The 19,602-nt window shown below is 61.0% G+C and overlaps 1 protein-coding gene across 1 annotated transcript; it reads right to left on the bottom strand.

Moving 5' to 3' along the window:
- Positions 1-1,398: 1,398 nt before the first annotated feature.
- Positions 1,399-19,554, bottom strand: RGS14 (regulator of G protein signaling 14). The gene is made up of 15 exons (XM_048860934.2): positions 19,363-19,554; positions 16,179-16,200; positions 15,311-15,465; positions 14,979-15,071; positions 12,742-12,885; positions 11,581-11,730; positions 5,270-5,390; positions 5,004-5,140; positions 4,727-4,930; positions 4,378-4,454; positions 3,653-3,779; positions 3,144-3,225; positions 2,725-2,783; positions 2,299-2,419; positions 1,399-1,944 (listed from the first exon to the last, which is right to left on the bottom strand). Exons 1-15 carry the CDS (start codon positions 19,405-19,407, stop codon positions 1,700-1,702), a joined length of 1,782 nt encoding a protein of 593 aa, XP_048716891.1. The 5' UTR covers positions 19,408-19,554; the 3' UTR covers positions 1,399-1,699.
- Between the last annotated feature and the right edge of the window lie 48 nt (positions 19,555-19,602).

Raw genomic sequence — 19,602 nt, 5'->3', positions numbered from 1 at the left:
CCCGCTCCCTGCGGCACAGCGCCCCCTAGTGCTGACCTGGGGCCCTGGGACAGACTTCGCCCCGCTCCCTGCGGCACAGCGCCCCCTAGTGCTGACCTGGGGCATTGGGACAGACCTCGCCCCGCTCCCTGCGGCACAGCGCCCCCTAGTGCTGCCCTGGGACAGACCTCGCCCCGCTCCCTGTGGCACAGCGCCCCCTAGTGCTGCCCTGGGGCCCTGGGACAGACCTCGCCCCGCTCCCTGCGGCACAGCGCCCCCTAGTGCTGCCCTGGGGCCCTGGGACAGACTTCGCCCCGCTCCCTGTGGCACAGCACCCCCTAGTGCTGCCCTGGGGCCCTGGGACAGACCTCGCCCCGCTCCCTGCGGCACAGCGCCCCCTAGTGCCGCCCTGGGGCCCTGGGACAGACCTCGCCCCGCTCCCTGCGGCACAGCGCCCCCTAGTGCTGACCTGGGGCCCTGGGACAGACCTCGCCCCGCTCCCTGCGGCACAGCGCCCCCTAGTGCTGACCTGGGGCCCTGGGACAGACCCTGCCCCGCAGCACCCCCTGGCGCAGCAATGGGTCACTGGAGATGCACTGATGAGGGGAGTGTGCCCTCTCGTGAAACCCCCTACAGCCCAGCTCTTTGCAGTATCACCTGCCATGGTCTCTGCTGCCCCTTGCCCCTCTGCATGGCCAGTCATGCCCCCACCCCTGTCTACCGGCCTGGTCCGTAATCCCTGGGCTGTGCAGCAGGCTGCAGGCAGCTGGTTGCCTCTCCTACTCCCCATTCACACGCAGCCCGATGAGGTGCTGTCACATGCAGACGAGGGCAGCCAATGCGGAGCAGCCACCTCCGCAGCTGCCCTTGGCATGCAAAGCAGCACCACAGCCGGCAAGCTGATGTGGCCTGGAGGGCTCTGGGCTCCCCTCGCAGCCCCACAGCTACCCCCCAATGGGCATGGGGTCTGGCTCCCAGGAGATGCAGCCTGTCCAGCCGGCCTGGGCACTGGGGACTCCTGTACCCTGGAGCTAGTGCAGGGGCTGTCACTTGCTGGGAACAGCCAGGCCCTGCTGCAGCCCTGTAGCAGCTGAGGGTTTGGGGTTTGCTTGCCCGCACTTCTGGAGCTAAACAGGGGCAGGTGTCTGGCCGAGACCCCAGTGAGACGCATTGAAGGGCCACCCTAGGGAGCCACTCCTGCCCTCGACACCACGCCAAAGTGCCTCCCCATCCTCCTCGTCCTGACGCGCCACCATCCCCCTCCCCACTGGCAGGTTATCCCAGGGAGCCTCCTCCCCCAGGCAGCTGCCAACTCTCCATGGCCCCCTCTGTGCAGACATAGGGAGCACTGATCTGGGGGCTGCAGGCTCCCATCCCCTGTTGTCCCCGTGGCAAGGACTGGTGACAGAAGCACAGAGGCGCTGGGCCACGCAGGTTGTTAATCAGGCATATCTTACATCCCAAAGTGCTTTACAAACAACTGACATTCAAACTATATACAGGCTCACTTCACTTGCCACTGAGATGCAGCCACCTCTAGCGTGGAACGTGGCAGCTGTTTAACAACTCACAGCAACACTACACAACAGTTTAGGACAGGAAGTGGAGAATACTGTAGTTTCCTGAAACCGCCAGAGCAGTTTAGGGAGGCAGGATTTGGCCAGGGCACTGGGACTGACCCCAATTCAGCGCTAGCTCTGAAGAAAGTGCAGCATGGGGCTCAGTGCAGTTCAGAATGGACAGGTGGCTGCACCAGTGCAGGATCCAGGGGGCAGGGGGCACCCGCCCCCTTTCGGGTGGGGTTGGCATCGCAGGGGCCATGCTGCCGCTCAGAGCTCTTGCTGGGGCCAGCATCCTGCCCCGGCAGCTGCAGGAAGTCGGGCAGGACCAGGACCTCTTTAGAGAGCAGCCCACGCTGGTCGTTGGCCCTGCAGCTCTGGGCACGGTTCAGCAGCTCCACCAGTCCTGGGGGAAGGAGGGGAGAGTGAAGTCATTGGGCAGAGCCAGACTTCCCCAGAACACTCCCAGACCCCTCCCGTGCCCCAGAGCCCCCATCCTGCCTCAAACTCCCCTCCCCTGCCCAGAGTCCCCATCCCACGCTCAGACTCCCCTCCCCCACCCCAGAGCCCCCATCCTGCACTCAGACTCCCCCTCCCAGTCCCCATTTGCCCCTGCACTTCCCCACCTCCCACGTTTCCTTCTGACACTGAACATACCACAGACGCCCTCTGCCCCCAGCACCCCAGATATGCCCCCTGTGTCCCTGCCCCCTGCACATGGTGCTGGTTTAAGAGCGTGCCAGATGCCAGGGCTGCCCACCTTCCAGGTCATACGTGCACCGGTTCACGCCCCTCGGGGCTGCTGGCCTGGACCTGGTGAAGGATGGCGGCACCTCTGACAGCATGTCTGCTTCCACCTCTGTGTCTGTGGGGGCGCCCTCCTGGGAGTGGGGGACAGAGCATGTGAGGAGCAGGAAGAGTGAGCTGGCAACCCCAGCCCAGCCCGGCAGGGAGACCTGCCTCCCCTTCATGGCACAGAGATGCCCCAAAGCCAGCCTGGCCCAGAACTGTACCCTGCTCCAGCCACGGGGCTCACCGCCCAAGTGAGCCAGAGAGCTGCACTCCCAGGGACTCCCAGCCCAGCCCAGCCTCAGCGACAGCCTGGGCCTAATCTAGTGCTGCCCTCCTTTGCTGGGGCACCCCCTCAGCCCCCCTGCCTGGGCCCCTCTTGGTGCTCAGGACTCACCTTGCACCGAAGGGGGGAAGTGGCCACGGCAGCGTCACTGGCACCCGTCACTTTCACTTCTGCAACACAAGCACCGCAGCGAGTCAGGCCCAGAGCCTTCTGCCCGCGGGACAGGGCAGGAGCAGACCACCTGCCATTGCAGGAGCCCGGGCCCCCCAGGGAAGAACGCAGCACCACGATAACTGTGGAACTCACTGCTGTGGGATTTCACGGCGGCCAATAGCCAAGGCACATGGCACCCCACTGGTGCAGAAGCTGGGGCTGACTGGGGAGGAGGAAGATACCCGACTGCCCAGGCCCACACAGTGCTGTGCGGGGCCCACAGGGCCCTGGGCTGGACACAGACTTAGTGCTGGCCTGGATAGGCGGTGGGACCACGGGGGTGCTCCAGCCTGGCTGCTCTGCCCTGCAGGCCATACCTGTTGCAGCTTCCAGGATGAGCTTCTGCGCAGCCACGGTGCTGACCAGCTTCTTGAGGTCCAGGGCTCCCGGCTCCCCCTGCTGCAGCAGAACAGAGTCGGGGAGGGTTGCATGGGATGGCGCATAGTGGGGAGCAAGAGCAGGCTCTGGCCATGGTGTGAGGGGCAGTGAGGGCACAGGCCACACAATGGCTGGAGGTGTGGTCCCCTGGGGTAGGAGCTCTGCCCACAGGAGGGCAGGCAGGCAGCCTCTGGGGAAAGTCATGTAGCCAGCCCCAGGCTCCATGGGTGGGGCACTGCCTGCAGGACAAGGCACAGTCTGGCCTCTCCTACCTGAGCAGGGCTGAGTTCTGCATGGGGGCAAAGGACTCCCTAAGATCTACCCCTGCAGCCCCAGGTGGGTGCTTATGCCCAGCACTGAAAGACAGCAGCCCCCTTCTGCAGGTTCCTAGGACTCCACCAGTGCGGGGGAAGGCAGCCCCCTGCCCAGGCTGCGGGCCAGCTCTCACCCGCCGCAGCAGTGCCCGCTCCACGTCCACACCATACTTCCTCAGCACGGGCTGCAGCGCCTCCAGTAGGCACTTGTTCGACTTTGCGGTGATTCGCACAGTTTTACTGAGGGGGGAAATTTCCAGCCTAGGAAGACAGAGATGAAGGAAACACATGGGCCATGCATGGCAGGATGTGGCAAGACCTGGTGGGGTGAGACAGCATCTGGAATGATGGGGCAGGGCTGAGCCTGGCAAGGCGGGGTGGGGCAGGCAGGAGCTGAGGAGGTGGGGCTGGGCAGGGCAGAGCCGAGCAGGGTGGGGCAGGGCAGAGTGAGCCTGGTGGAGCTGCACTGGGCACTGGTGAGCCCAGGCTGCCAGATGCCCGCTCCAGGCATGTTCATCCTGGGGTGAAGCCGCCTTCGCTGCCAGTCAGGATGAGCCCTGCCAGCACCTGCGGCGCCCAGGCCAGCGTGTGCGGGGGCGGGACAGAGCCATGCTCCCATCTGCTCTTCTGAGGGCCCACCCCAGAGTCGGGGAGGGTTGCCACCCCAGTGAGCTCCTCGCACTTAGCACCAGAGCCGCTGCCTCAGTCCCATGGCCATGGTGCTGGTGCCATGGGGAGCCGGGGCGTGGAGCACGGGGAAGGTTTGGAGAGGCAGTGATATGCAGAGCCAGTGCTGCAGGTGCTGGCCCCATGTTCACAGGGTGCAGCAGCATCTGTCTCTCCAGCAGCTGCTACTCACTCGAAGCTGATTCTGTTCTCCAGCTTCACCTCCTGGTCCATCAGAACCACGCTGTCCTGGTCCAGCACCAGCGCCTTCTGGGAAGAACCACGCCAAGAGGAGACACGTCAGAATCAGGAACACGGCTCCACCTGAGACACAGACCCTCCCACGGCCCTGGCACCGCCCCCCAAAGCCCTGCCTCATGGAATTCCGGTCTGCAGAGAGGTGCCTCAGGTGGGCAGCGCCTGTCAGTGCGGGGACCTGGGGTCCCTCGGGCGAGGCAGCTCCAGGGCCTGCTCCTGATGCAGCCCCCAGGCCGTCCCTGGCCTGCGCAGCTCTCTCCTCCCCACCCCAGGACTGTCCCTACCTGTTCGTTGCCAACCAGGTAGACCTTGATGTCAGGGAGGCTAAAGCCGCGCTTCTCACAGAGGCCTGCCAGCATGTCGCGGATGGAGACACCAGCCCGCACCGAGGCCAGCGAGGCCGTGCCATCCGGCAGGTACACACAGCAGTACTTGCTGGGCCTGGCCTGCGGGTCGGGCTCTGCGCCTCCCAGGCTCTTCCTGTGGCTCTGCAGGGGAAGAGGCGGCGTCAGCCCGGTGGGCGGCGTGGCTACGCAGCAGGTCCCGCGGCAGGGCACTTACCTCCGCCTGGGAGCTGCTGGCCATGCTGCTGCTGCTGCAGGATGATGAGAGGAAGCCCAGGTCCAGGCTCGCAGAGGAATTCAAGGAGCCCTGGGACTCGCGCCACAGGGACAAGCCCCCATTGCCGTCTCCCACCTCTAGGACAGACAGACAGACGGACGGACATCAGGACAAGAGGCCAGCTCCAGGGCCCTTTGGGAAGGGACAGCCACAGGCCTGAGGGGCTACTGAGATGGCAGCCAGGTGGGGCCCAGCATGGGGTTTACCTGTCCACGAGGGCTCTCTCCGCTCCCCTCTCCTGAAGGACCTCTGCGGGCTCCTGCCAGCACAGCTGCCGGCCACTTCCACCCCTAGCGGCAGGGACTTCCCCGGCTTCAGCTTCACCTTCTAGGGGACAAGAGAGGCAGATCTTAGCTCAGGGAGCTTCTGGGGCTGCCCCCCCGAGAAAGGGAACCCCCATTGCCTCCCCACTTTTGAGCCCCCCTTGGCTCCTGAGCAGAGCTGGGTGATGAATGGGGGAGCCCTTCCCTGCTGGCATGCTGGAGGAGCAGCCAGGTGTCACGACCCCAGGTGCCAGGTGTGACGCAGCAGGGAGGGGGGAGAGTTGACCTGGGAATGTGGCAGGGGAGTTTCACTGGGGATGGGAGACCTGAGAGCCTGTAACCTGAGCCAGGACAGGGCAGGGGAGGTAACACCTCTGCCCGGGAAACTGGACAAAGGCTGCAGGAGAGAGCCTGCTGGGGGGTTTTGGTTTCAGTTTGGTGCTGGGTGGAGGAACGCAGGGAACCCCAGGGCTGGGGTCTAAGCTCCCTGCCCCCCAGAAGGACTTGACTGAGGGGTCCTGGTTGTACCCACAAGCTCTGTTTTAGACTGTGTTCCTATTGCTCAATAAACCTTCCATTTTACTGGCTGGCTGAGAGTCACAGTGAATCCCAGGAAGAGGGGTGCAGGCCCCGGACTCCCCCACACTCCATGACAACTGGTGGCAGCGGTGGGATGTACTGCACCCTGTGAACGGCACTTCCTGCAGTAAGTGACTGGGGAACAGTAAAACGAAGGGGGATTGACAGGGACCAGGTGTGCTGAAGATTTAGAGAGAGACGGTTTCAGGGGGTGGTTAACCCCTGGGAGTATGTGACCAGAGAGAAGAACTTTTGCAGTAACAGGGTCCCCCGGGGGATTGCAGCGAGCGGTCCCAGGGGCGGAGGAGTCTGCAGCTCGACCCTGGCAAAGAGGTGGTGACCTCAAGAAGGACTGGCACACTAGGGATTCTTCCTGGAAACCGTGGAAAGTTGCACAGGCCTGCGAGTGGCCAGCAGGGAGCTGTACGCTAAACGCCTTAAGAGTGACCTGGTGGAGCTGTGCAGGCAGAGGGGGCTGCGCATTGGGAGGTCCACCAAGAAACAGCTGATTGCCCACTTGGAGGAGAGGGATCGCTTGGATGACCCGATCCCTGTCCCTGAGGGAAGCCGCCCGGCGGACGCAGCGTGGGCCCTGGGGCCTGACCGGGCTGGGAGGGGTCAGACTGCTGCCAAGGACATCCCGAGACCCTTCCTACCTATGCCTAGGGGAGGGGTAGGGGGAAGCCCAGCGAATACTGAGGACACCCTGACCCCGGCAGCCAGCAGGGGATCCTCCCAGTGGAGCTCCCCATCCCTGGAGCGGATGCGGCTGGAATGGGAGAGGGAGATGAAAATGAGGGAGCTGGAGGATCATGAAAAACAACGTCAGCATGAGGAGAAGCAACATAAGCATGAGCAGGAGGAGAAGAAGAAACAGAGGCAGCATGAAGAGAAGCAGAGACAGCATGAGCTGGAGCTGGCCAGGCTGAGGAGCAGTGGGGCCCCGGCTGCAGTGAGGGAGGGGAACCCAAGACTGCAAGGAGCTTTGATAAGTGCTTCCTGGCCCAGCGTAAGGAGGGGGAGGACATAGATAGCTTCCTGACAGCCTTTGAGAATGCCTGCAAGATGCACAGGGTTGACCCTGCAGACAGGCTCCAGTTTCTCACCCCCTTACTGGACCCCAAAGCCGTGGAGGCGTACAGTCGAATGACAGGGGCGGAGGCAAGGAACTACGAACTGTTCAAAAAGGCCCTGCTCCGTGAGTTTGCGCTGACCCCCTGAGATGTACCGGAAAAGGTTCCTGAGTCAGCGTAAAACACCTGAGGTCACATACCTACAACTGGTCAACCGGATGCAGGGATATGCCCACAAGTGGACGGCTGGGGCCCAAGCTAAAGAGGACCTGCTTGACCTAATCGTACTGGAGCAACTGTATGAACAGTGCCCTTCCGACCTGAGGCTGTGGTTGGTGGACAAAAAGCTAGAGAACCCCCAGCACGCAGGGCAGCTGGCCGATGAGTTTGTGAACAGTCGGTCAGGGGGTAGCAGGGAGGAGTCCCAAAGGAACAGGCCCCCCACGATGCAAAAAGAGAGTCACCATGGGACCTCCCAGCGGGGAAATATGGAGAACCCCCTCCCAAGGGGAACACCTAGCGTCAGGACCATCCGACCCGCTCGAGGGGACCAACATGACCTGAGCTGCTATCACTGTGGCCAGAGAGGCCACGTACGGACCCAGTGCCCCAGGCTCAGGGACAGACTGAGCAGACCCAACCTACCCAGGGTTAACTGGGTAGGGACCCAGCTGGACGAGGGGCAGATGGCCCAGGCAAGGGGGGCTGCCAGCTTACCACCTGCTCAGGAGGGAAGAATACCCCAGGCCAGCTCCTCCAGAGGGCTGGATGCTCTGGACTCAGGGTTCTCGGTTTACAGGGTGGGTGCGGGGCTCTCCCTCCGGAGAGAGTGCCTTGTTCCCCTGGAGGTGGATGGGAGGAAGGTCGATGGATACTGGGATACGGGCGCGGAGGTGACGCTGGCCCGGCCCGAGGTGGTGGCCCCAGATTGGGTGGTGCCCAACACCTACCTGACCCTGACAGGTGCCCGTGGCAAGGGTACACCTGAAATGGGGGGCCAAGGCGGACCCCAAGGATGTGGGGGTGCACCACCATTTCCCCACTGAGGTTTTGATGCGGGGGACCTAGAGGACTGGCCAAGCAACCCCCAGACTGCCCTGGTTGTGACCCGTAGCCAGAGCCAGCAAGGGGCACTGCTCCCTGACCTCGGGGAGGGTACCGCACCGGAGGCGCAGGACCCTTCCCTGGTGGGGAGGGAGCGCCGAGGGGCACGGCTCAGAGAGGCGGAGGCCTCAGACCTGGTCAGTGAGAGGGAGCCGGTCCCCATCCCTTCCCCAGCCGCTGAGTTCCAGGCCGAGTTGAGGAAAGATCCCTCCTTGCGGAAGCTCAGGGACCTGGCCGACCTCAGTGTGGTACGGACCATGAGGAGACGTTGCCAGGAGAGGTTCCTGTGGGAGAAGGGGTTCCTGTACCGAGAATGGGCTCCCACAAGGGAAGTAGAGTCCTGTGGGATCCGGAGGCAGCTGGTGGTCCCCCAGAAGTATCGTCGCAAGCTCCTGTCCCTGGCCCATGACATCCCCCTCGCAGGGCACCAGGGAATCCGGCGCACCCGGCAGAGGTTGCTACAGAACTGTTACTGGCCCGGGGTCTTTACCACGGTCCGGCAGTATTGCCGATCCTGTGACCCCTGTCAGAGGGTGGGGAAGGCCCGGGACAAGGGGAAAGCGGCTTTGAGACCTTTGCCCATCATAGAGGAGCCTTTCCAAAGGTGGCCATGGACATCGTGGGGCCTCTCAGCAAGACGACCCGGTCGGGGAAGAAATACATTCTGGTGGTGGTAAATTTTGCCACCCGCTACCCCGAGGCAGTGCCCTTAGCTTCCATTGAAGCAGACACCGTGGCCGATGCGCTCCTGACCATTTTCAGCCGAGTGGGGTTCCCCAAGGAAGTCTTGACAGACCAAGGCTCCAACTTCATGTCGGCCCTGCTCCGGTGCTTGTGGGAGAAATGTGGGGTCCGGCACGACTGGGCCTCAGCTTATCACCCCCAGTCCAATGGGCTGGTGGAGAGGTTCAATGGGACGCTAAAGATGATGCTGAAAACCTTTATGAACCAGCACCCGCAGGACTGGGACAAATACTTGCCTCACCTGCTGTTCGCGTACAGGGAGGTGCCCCAGGAGTCTACCAGATTTTCACCTTTCAAACTGTTATATGGAAGGAGGGTAAGGGGCCCCCTGGACCTGATGAGAGACGAATGGGAGGGGAAGGCCACTCCCAATGGAGAGTCAGTGGTGGAGTATGTCCTGATCTTCCGAGAGAGACTGAACTCATGGGCCTGGCCAGGGAGAATCTGGCCAGAGCCCAGAAGAAGCAGGTCTGGTGTGACTGCATGGCACGGGCCCGTGCCTACGCCACCGGGGATCTGGTGATGGTTCTCATCCCCGTGAGAAAGAACAAACTACAGGCCGCCTGGGAAGGCCCTTTCAAGGATGTCCAGCAGCTAAATGAGGTAAACGATGTGGTGGAGCTGTCGAACCGGGCGCACCACCGCCGGGTGTATCATGTGAATATGATGAAGCCATATTACACCAGGGGGAACGTGGTTTTGGCCATGTGTGGACATTGGGCAGAGCACAGAGATGACCCTTTAGTAGATCTATTCCCTGGGACCAGAGCTGATTCCCCCCTGGAAACAATTCCCCTCTCAGATCAGCTAACCCCTGCCCAGCAAGCTGAGGTCAGGGGGGTGCTGCATCCGTGCCAACAGCTGTTTTCCAACCAGCCTGGACGCACTAATCTGACTGTCCACCGGGTGCAGACAGGGTCACACCCGCCGATAAGATGCTCCCCCTTCCAAGTCACAGGGAAAACTGCTCAGGACCTGGAAAGAGAGGTCAGGGACATGCTGGCTTTGGGGGTGATCCAGCCATCTGCCAGCCCTTGGGCCTCGCCGGTGGTGCTGGTCCCCAAAAAGGATGGGTCGGTCCGGTTCTGTGTGGACTATCGGAAGCTCAGTGCCATCACTGTATCTGATGCCTACCCCATGCCCAGGTCTGACGAGCTCCTAAACAAATTGGGAGGAGCTCGATACCTTATCACCATGGACCTTACAAAGGGCTACTGGCAAGTGCCGCTGGATGCAGAGGCCCAGCTGAAATCGGCCTTTATCACCCCTCTGGGGCTCTACAAGTTTCTGACCCTGCCTTTCGGCCTCAAGGGAGCGCTGGCCACCTTCCAGCGCCTGGTGGACCAGCTCCTGAGGGGGATGGAGAGTTTTGCCGTGGCGTATATTGATGACATCTGTGTCTTTAGCCAGACCTGGGAGGACAACGTGTCCCAAGTTAGACAAGTGCTGGACCGACTCCAGGGGGCTGGGCTGACTGTAAAAGCGGAGAAGTGCAAGGTGGGGATGGCGGAAGTATCTTACCTGGGCCATCGGGTGGGGAGCGGCCACCTAAAGCCGGAACCAGCCAAGGTGGAGGTGATCAGAGACTGGCCCGCTCCCCACACCAAAAAGCAGGTCCAAGCCTTTATTGGGATGGCAGGATACTACCGAAGATTTATGCCCCGCTTTAGCGCCATAGCCACCCCCATCACTGAGCTATGCAAGAAGGGGAAGCCAGACAAGGTGGTCTGGACCGAGCAGTGCCAGGAGGCTTTCCGGGCGCTGAAGGAGGCTCTGGTCAGTGGCCCAGTTCTGGCAAACCCAGACTTTGACAAGCCCTTTATGGTGTTCACCGATGCCTCAGACACGGGACTGGAGGCGGTGTTAATGCAGGAGGATGAAAAGGGGGAGAGACACCCCATCGTGTACCTGAGCAAGAAGTTGCTACCCCGGGAGCAACACTATGCGGCCATCGAGAAGGAGTGCCTGGCCATTGTGTGGGCCCTCAAGAAACTAGAGCCCTATCTCTTCGGGCAACACTTCACCGTGTACACCGACCACTCTCCCCTGACGTGGCTGCACCAGATGAAAGGAGCCAACGCCAAACTCCTGAGGTGGAGCCTGCTCCTGCAGGATTATGACATGGATGTGGTCCATGTGAAGGGAAGGGCCATGTCCTGGAGAGGGGGCCCTGAACTTCCCCAGGTCACTGGTCAGAGTGACCCCGCTCAGTTCAGTCTCGAAGGGGGGAGAGATGTGACACATCAGGGAACGGGGAGTGTTGACCTGGGAATGTGGCAGGGGAGTTTCACTGGGGATGGGAGACCTGAGAGCCTGTAACCTGAGCCAGGACGGGGAGGGGGAGGTAACACCTCTGCCCCGGAAACTGGACAAAGACTGCAGGAGGGAGCCTGCTGGGGGGGTTTTGGTTTCAGTTTGGTGCTGGGTGGTGGAAAGCAGGGAACCCCAGGGCTGGGGTCTAAGCTCCCTGCCCCCCAGAAGGACTTGACTGAGGGGTCCTGGTTCTACCCACAAGCTCTGTTTTAGACTGTGTTCCTATTGCTCAATAAACCTTCCATTTTACTGGCTGGCTGAGAGTCACAGTGAATCCCAGGAAGAGGGGTGCAGGCCCTGGACTCACCCACACTCCGTGACACCGGGTCACACTGCCACTCAAATCTGGCCCATTTTGGTTGCATGGTGCCCACAATTGCAGTCCTTCCAGCAGCCCCACCCCTGGGCCCCACTGCTGGGCTGGGGAGCTGGACCTGGTACCTTGCCAAGGTCGGGTGGGGGGCTGCTGTTCCGGGAGTGAGACCGCAGGTCCGGGAGCGGCTGTCCCTCATTCTCGGCCCTCACACACGCCTGGTACAGCAGGGACTTCACGAAGCGTGCGTAGCTGTCAAACTTCATCAGGTTAAAGATCTGAACCAGGAGAGGGATGCACTTAGTGCCATGCCTGTCCCGTGCCCAGCGCCTGGCATGGCCCCCGGGCACAGACCTGGTTAGCCCCTCCCCCCGCCCGGCACGGTCCCTGGGCACAGACCTGGTTAGCCCCTCCGCCCGTCCAGCGCCCGGCACGGCCCCCGGGCACAGACCTGGTTAGCCCCTCCGCCCGCCCGGCACGGTCCCTGGGCACAGACCTGGTTAGCCCCTCCGCCCGTCCAGCGCCCGTAACGGCCCCCGGGCACAGACCTGGTTAGCCCCTCCCCCTGCCCAGCACCTGGCATAGCCCCCGGAGACAGACCTGATTAGCCCCATCTCCCATCCAGCACCTGGCACGGCCCCCGGGCACAGACCTGGTTAGCCCCTCCTCCCATCCAACGCCCGGCACGGCCCCCGGGCACAGACCTGGTTAGCCCCTCCCCCTGCCCAGCACCTGGCACGGCCCCCGGGCACAGACCTGGTTAGCCCCTCCCCCTGCCCAGCACCTGGCACGGCCCCCGGGCACAGACCTGGTTAGCCCCTCCTCCCATCCAGCGCCTGGCATAGCCCCCGGAGACAGACCTGGTTAGCCCCTCCCCCTGCCCAGCACCTGGCACGGCCCCCGGGCACAGACCTGGCTAGCCCCTCCCCATGCCCAGCACCTGGCATGGCCCCCGGGCACAGACCTGGCTAGCCCCTCTCCCACCCAGAGCCTGGCACGGCCCCTGGGCACAGACCTGGTTAGCCCCTCCCCCCGTCCAGCACAACCCCTGGAGACAGATCTGGTTAGCGCCCTCCCCCCGCCCAGTGCCCCAGGACGGCCTAGGCCCCCTCATACTCTCAGAGGCAGAGGGACAAGTCCCAGAGTCAGGAGCTCTGGAATACTGCCCACTACTCCCAGCTGAGAGTTGGGGGAGGGGATATGTCCCCAACTCGTCCATCCTGAGTCTTGGGGGATGGCTCCATGGCCCCTCTCACCTGGCTGGGGAGCTGGGCAGGGGCAATGCTCACCTGGAGCTGTTGGACTCGGAACATGTCAGGAGTGGGCATGGCCAGCATTTCCTCCCCGATCCAGGCCTGCCGGTCGATGTTAACAGGGCTGACTGAGTGGCTGGACAGGAACTCGTCATAGATCCGCCGGGCCTCCTGGGCCAGCTGGGGAGACAGAGTTATCACGGGGGAGGCCGAGCCCCCTTGCCAGCGTGCATGGAAGCACACGCAGAGCAGGGTCACCAGCCAGTCTCCAAGCGCTGGCAACACCTTGCACTGAAAACCTTGGAAACCCAGTGTGACATCGCACGCCATAATGCTTTTTAGAAATATGCTTATGAGTGAGAATATGACATAACTGGAATATGTTTTATGCTAGATATGCCATGTAACATATCTTTGAAAGGTTATGTTCTACTGAATGTATTCATCCTATTCGTATGCATGTATCATTTTTATATCTGAAGTTACGAGCATTGGCTCTACGCTTGTACTTAAAGTGTTTGCTGTAGAAAGCACCTAAGGCAGATTTGGTCAACATAGTGTGAAGGGGTTACTCAAGTAAATGGAAGTTTACTAACTTTGGCTAACAATGGACCTTGATAGACGCCAATCCACACCTGAGCTTTCCTGGGAACATTCAGGCTAACATATGGGCAATGGCTTGGCCTGTAGAGAACTGAGTCATGCATGGACATGTGACTTGCCCATGTGACTTCAAAACTCCATCTTGTAGCTATAATTGTACACCGGGAGAGGGGTTTCCACCCACGAGAGGAGCTATATAAGCCCCTGGAAATCCCTGCATTTTGTCTTCAGCTGGCACAAGAGATAGCCTCTCTACCCCAAAGAAATGCCTGAAATAAACTGGAACAAAGGACAGTAACTGCAGGGGTGTGAGTGATTGCTGAACCCAGACTTGGAGGAAGTCTAGTCTGTCAAAGAAGTTTATTGGAACATCTTTGAGGGTGAGATTTACCTGCATTTAGTTTCTTACTGTAGTAGGCTTAGACTTGTGTGTTTTATTTTATTTTGCTTGGTAATTCACTTTGTTCTGTCTGTTATTACTTGGAACCACTTAAATCCTACTCTTTATATTTAATAAAATAACTTTTTAGTTATTAATTAACCCAGAGCAAGTAATGTAAGTAATAAATTCCTGGGAGAGCAAACAGCTGTGCATGTCTCTCTATCAGTGTTATAGAGGGCAAACAATTTATGAGTTTACCCTGTATAAGCTTTATACAGAGCAAAATGGATTTATTTGGGGTTTGGATCCCATTGGGAACTGGGTGTTGGAGACAGGAGCACTTCTCAAGCTGTCTTCAGTTAAGCCTGAAGCTTGTGGTGGATGTGGTTCAGACCTGGGTCTGTGTTTGTAGCAGGTGAGTGTGTCTGGCTCAAACAAGGCAGGGCACTGAAGTCCCAAGCTGCCAGGGAAAACGGGCTCAGAGGTAGTCCCAGCACATTAGGTGGCAGTTCCCAAAGGGGTTTCTGTGACCCAACCCATCACACCCAGGAACGGCCAGACTGGGCCAGTCCTGCGGGCCCAGCAGCCCTTCCCTGCTGCACCCAGCACCAGATGCTCAGAGGAAGGTGTAGGACCCCTGCTCCTGACCCCTAACAGTCAGAGACTGGCCTAAGCCCCAAGGCAGGAGGTTTTAGCCCTTCCAAATGCCATCTGTACTGTTATAGCTCTGCATACCTGTTATCCATTCACATGGCCAGCTCCTCTCAGGCTCTCACTAGTTCTTGGCCTCACTGACAACCTGTGGCAATGAGTTCCACTGGCTATTTACACTTGGGGGTGGGGGGAGGATTACCTTTGATCAGTTTTGAATTTCCCCTTGTTCTTGTATACCTGACAAATGGTCCCGAGGTTCCATCTCTAGACAATGACCCCATTTCCTCATCTTGCTAAGGGAACAACCCCCATCTGTTCTGTCTCTCTCCAGCCCTTGATTATTGGCATTGTCCTTCTCTTAGAGCCCATCAGTTCTGCACGGCCCGCAGGGGTGATCGGTGCAGCACACAATGGCCAAGGGAGCTCCGTGCTGTTCTCCATCCCCTCAACCCATTAGCTATTGGCTGCAGCTCCCCTCAGGGTCTCCACTGAGCTTCCTACTGATGCCCAAGTCCCTTCGGATGCCCTGGCATGTGCTTCCCTGCGGGGGGCAGCCCAGGTCCGAGCCTCAGCCTATGCTTTGTGTCAGGAGTGGGGCATGGCCAAGCCCCTAGCCCTCCCCTGGGCCTGGTACCTGCTGTGTGTTCCTGGCTGGGATCTGCTGGAATCGCTCACACGCCTGCCAGAAGTAAACGTTCTCAGCGCTGAACTCCTTCTTCAGGAACTCCTGGGGAGCAGGAGAGGAGCACGGTGGTATCAGCCTCACCCATGCCACTACCCTACGGGGGGGCCATCCCAGCCCATGCCCGGGGGGGCCAGCCCAACCCTCCCCCAGGGTGCCAGCCCAGGCTCTGCCCCCCGGCCTCACGCTGTCTGGAGTCCCTGCACAAGCCAGCAGATGGAGAATGGGGGGAACTGAGGGGGGTGGGATGGGCCCGGCGGGGTCTGACAAACCCTGGCACTCACAGTGAAGTAGGTGACGGCCACCCGGTCCTGCAGCAGCGTCTCAAAGGATTCGGCCCAGCTAGCCACGGGCAGCTCTGCAGCGCAGCCTGCGTTCTGGGAACCAGGCAGGCTGTGTACACTGTGGCTACTGCCACGGGCCCCGGAGCTGTTTAACTCTGAGATGCAGAAAGAGAGGTCAGGCCCTGCCCCACTCCCTGGAGCCAGGCCTGCTCCCCGCCCAGCCGGAGGGGACAGCATGGGGAGGCGCTGTCCTGGCAGGGCAGGGCCGGGAGCCCTAAAGCCAGACACTCCAGAGCAGGGGCGCCAGATCTAGGGCCCACGGGCCACACTGGACCTGTCTGACACGTCAGAACCACCAGGACGCTGGCAGACAGGGCAAGAGACTCTGCCAAACATGACCTGAGCAGGAGCACGGCAGCTGCAGAGAGCCTGGGACAGCTTGGAGAGGGGCGCATGACGTTCAGCGGGCCTGGGCCCTTGGGCTCAGGTACGGGCGAGTCTCCTGGTCAGGAGAGGGGCATCAGCCTTTGCCAGCAGCCCAGGGTCCAGAGGGAGGTAGGCAGGCACTGGGCAGGGGTCCGGGCACTGTCAGAGGGGCAGCCAGGCTAGTGCCTGTGCATCCAGCCATCTCCTGAGTGACGCAGGAGGGGAAGGATAGGAGGGAGCTCTGCCCCCCACAGGGAGTCCCACCTCACCCCCCATGGCCCCCGGAGCTGTGGGTGAGCCAGGCAGGGGCTCTGTACCATCCAGCTGAGCAGCCATAAGGGCTCCTGGCTCCCACTGGGGCTGGGCACTGAGTCAAGCTGGTTACCACTCTCCGGCTCCTCCTAACGCCACCCCCACATCTCCCAGGCAGGGTGTGACTCACCTCCGTCTGACACAGCCAGGCCCTGCAAGGACAGGAAGAGGAGAGGTCAGCCAGGATCCCAGGCCCTGCACCCTGCAGCTATGGAGAGCAGGGAGGCCAGCCCAGGCAGCCCTTGGGGCGAGGGATGAGTCAGCCAAGGAGAGTGCAAGGACACCGGCTGCCAGGTGTCTCCCCGCCAGGGTGCTTGGTCTGTGCAGGAGCCATTCAGTGCTCCCATGGAGCTGGGATCCTGCAGGGCTGGGGCGGGAGTCAGCTGGCAGGCTGGGCGCTCTCTGGCCTGCCCTCCTTGCTCAGCTCAGTGAGGTGATTGAGAAAGGGCTGATGCTATCAGCTGTGACGCTGCAGCTGGGGGGGGGGGGGGGGAGAAGTGTAGCAGCCTCCAGGGGCACAGGAAGGGGAGGGACGGCAGGAAAAGGGAGAGGAAGCCACAGCCTCCAGCAGGCCAACAACTGCAGGCCACCTCCCAGCTCTGGGGCTGGGGGAGACCCCAAACCCCTTAATGTGGGCATTTCTATGGGGCAGCACCCAGCCAGCCAGCTAGGGCAGACACCCCGCCCTCCCCAAGAGCTCCTAGACGGGGCTCATGGCACAGACCAGGGGGAGTGCTGTACGCTCTCTCCCAGCTAATGTCTGGAGATGCCGCCCCCAGCAGGCCAGGCCCAGCCACAGCCCTGCCAGCCCCTGGGCACCCCGGGCTCCTAGCTCTGGGGAAACGGCTGCCAGGCACCCCTTTTAAAGCCGGGCTCACGTCCCAGCAGCAACAGAGAACTGCTCCCCTCCTGGGTGCTGAGGAGAAGGGCTTTGCACAGCATGGGGGGCTGCCTGTGATGGGGTGATTAGGTCCTATGATTAGGTCACAGATCTTGGGAGACAGGCCAGTCCTTGCTTACAGACAGCCCCCCAACCTGAAGCAAATACTCACCAGCAATCACACACCACACAACAAAAACACTAACCCAGGAACCTATCCTTGCAACAAAGCCATTGCCAACTCTGTCCACATATCTATTCTAGGGACACCATCATAGGACCTAATCACATCAGCCACATCATCAGGGGCTTGTTCACCTGCACATCTACCAATGTGATATGTGCCAGCAATGCCCTTCTGCCATGTACATTGGCCACACCAGACAGTCACTACGTAAAAGAATGGACACAAATCAGACGTCAAGAATTATAACATTCAAAAACCAGTCGGAGAACACTTCAGTCTCTTTGGTGACTCGATGACAGACCTAAAAGTCGCAATATTACAACAAAAAAAACTTCAGAAACAGACTCCAACGAGAGACTGCTGAATTGGAATTAATTTGCAAACTGGATACAAATAACTTAGGCTTGAATAAAGACTGGGTCATTACACAAAGTACAACTACTTCCCCTTGATAATTTTTCCCCTACTGTTACTCTCACCTTCTGGTCAACTGTTGGAAATGGGCCATTATGATTATCACTACAAAAGGTTATTTTTTTTCCTCCTGCTGATGATAGCTCACCTTAATTGATTAGTCTCGTTATAGTTGGCATGGCAACACCCATTGTTTCATGTTCTCTATGTATATAAATCTCCCCACTGTATTTTCCACTGCATCCGATGAAGTGAGTTTTAGGCCACGAAAGCTTATGCTCAAATAAATTTGTTTCTCTCTAAGGTGCCACAAGGACTCCTCGTTCTTTTTGCTGATACAGACTAAGACGGCTGCCACTCTGAAACCGGTTAGACATTGGACCCCCAGCTCTGCCCTGCCCGCCTGCTACCCCTGCCCCAGACTTCCCACCACAGCTCTGCCCCACCCACCTGCTACCCCCGCCCAGACTCCCCACCCAGCTCTACCCCGCCCGCCTGCTACCCCCGCCCAGACTCCCCACCCAGCTCTGCCCCACTTGCCTGCTACCCCCGCCCCAGACTCCCCGCCCCAGCTCTGCCCTAAACGCCTGCTACCCCCGCCCCAGACTCCCAACCCCAGACTCTGCCCCACCCGCATGCTACCCCCACCCCAGACTCCCCACCCCAGATCTGCCCCGCCCGCCTGCTACCCCAGCCCAGCTCTCTCCTGCCCACCTGCTATCCCCACCCCAGACTCCCCACCACAGCTCTGCCCCACCCACCTGCTACCCCCGCCCAACTCCCCACCCAGCTCTACCGTGCCCGCCTGCTACCCCCACCCCAGACTCCCCACCCAGCTCTGCCCCACTTGCCTGCTACCCCCGCCCCAGACTCCCCACCCCAGCTCTGCCCTAAACGCCTGCTACCCCCACCCCAGACTCTGCCCCACCCGCCTGCTACCCCCGCCCCCCACCCAGCTCTCTCCTGCCCACCTGCTATCCCCACCCCAGACTCCCCACCCCAGCTCTGCCCTGCCCGCCTGCTCCCTCTGCCCCGGACTCCCAACCGCAGACTCTGCTGGTGCACCATGATCGCAACCTGCAGCCACCCCCACCCCTATTATTCCATGCCCCCCCAGCTGTGCTAATGCCCCTCAATCCCAACCCACAGACTCCTCCCACCCCTCCACTATTTCAGCCCTGGGTTCTGCACACACCCGGTGTTGCCAGGGAATCCCACCGGGGCTGCAGCCCCATGGCCCCAGCCTTCCTGGCCTAGTCCCTACCCAGCATGCCGAATTGTGCAACAGGCTGGTCGGGACCCGGCTCAGACTGACAATGCTGCTTCTGCCCGGAGCGGGTGGCTCTGAGCTGCTGGTGTCTCTGGAAGGCTGCCAACACCTGTCACAGACCCCACAGGTCCCAGCAGCCACCCCAGCCGCCCATGGGCAGGCTGAGGACCTCACTGTCTCTGGGCCCATAGCTCAGTGCCTTCTGAAGGCAGGCAGAGCAATGTAGGGGAGGGAGGATGGGCTGCACCGAGCCGTCCTTGGGGCAGGGGAGCCCAAGACAGCATCTCCCCAAGGGGCAGGGTCCCTGCTCACCGTTCCCGCTCTCTGGAGCAGAGTGGCCCAGGGTGGGGGCAGAACCCTGGGGCTGGGGCCTCCTAGTGACCGGCAGCCTCCAGCCAGGAGCAGATCCGCTGGTGGGGGGGGTGCAGCCCCCCTTGTCCCTGGGGGAGTCTTGCCGGCCAGGGTGAGCCAAGGACCACAGAGGCTGGGTGTGGCTCGGTCGCACCTCCAGAGCAGCTGAACTCCGTTCCTGCCCACGCGCCCCCAGCAGGCCGGGCACTCACCATGTGGCTGCTTTGAACACCCAGGTGCTTTGCCTTCCCAGGCATGCCTCAGTGGGGGGCTGTGCAGGCAGGGAGCATGGGGCTCGGCGGGCAGGCCCCGCGCAGGCCAGCAGGCTGCGGGCGTCCCCGGCGGGAGGAGCGGCACGGCACGCTCACTGCCAGGATCACAGGGCTGCTCACTACCTCTTTTTGCTACCGCAGGAAGTGTCACTATGGAAACCAAACCACAGCTAGAACTGG

Source organism: Caretta caretta, chromosome 8, assembly GCF_965140235.1.
Source record: "Caretta caretta isolate rCarCar2 chromosome 8, rCarCar1.hap1, whole genome shotgun sequence".
NCBI classification, from domain to species: domain Eukaryota; kingdom Metazoa; phylum Chordata; order Testudines; family Cheloniidae; genus Caretta; species Caretta caretta.
Note: the sequence above shows the minus strand (reverse complement) of the source record. Positions and strands in the feature narration are given on the sequence as shown.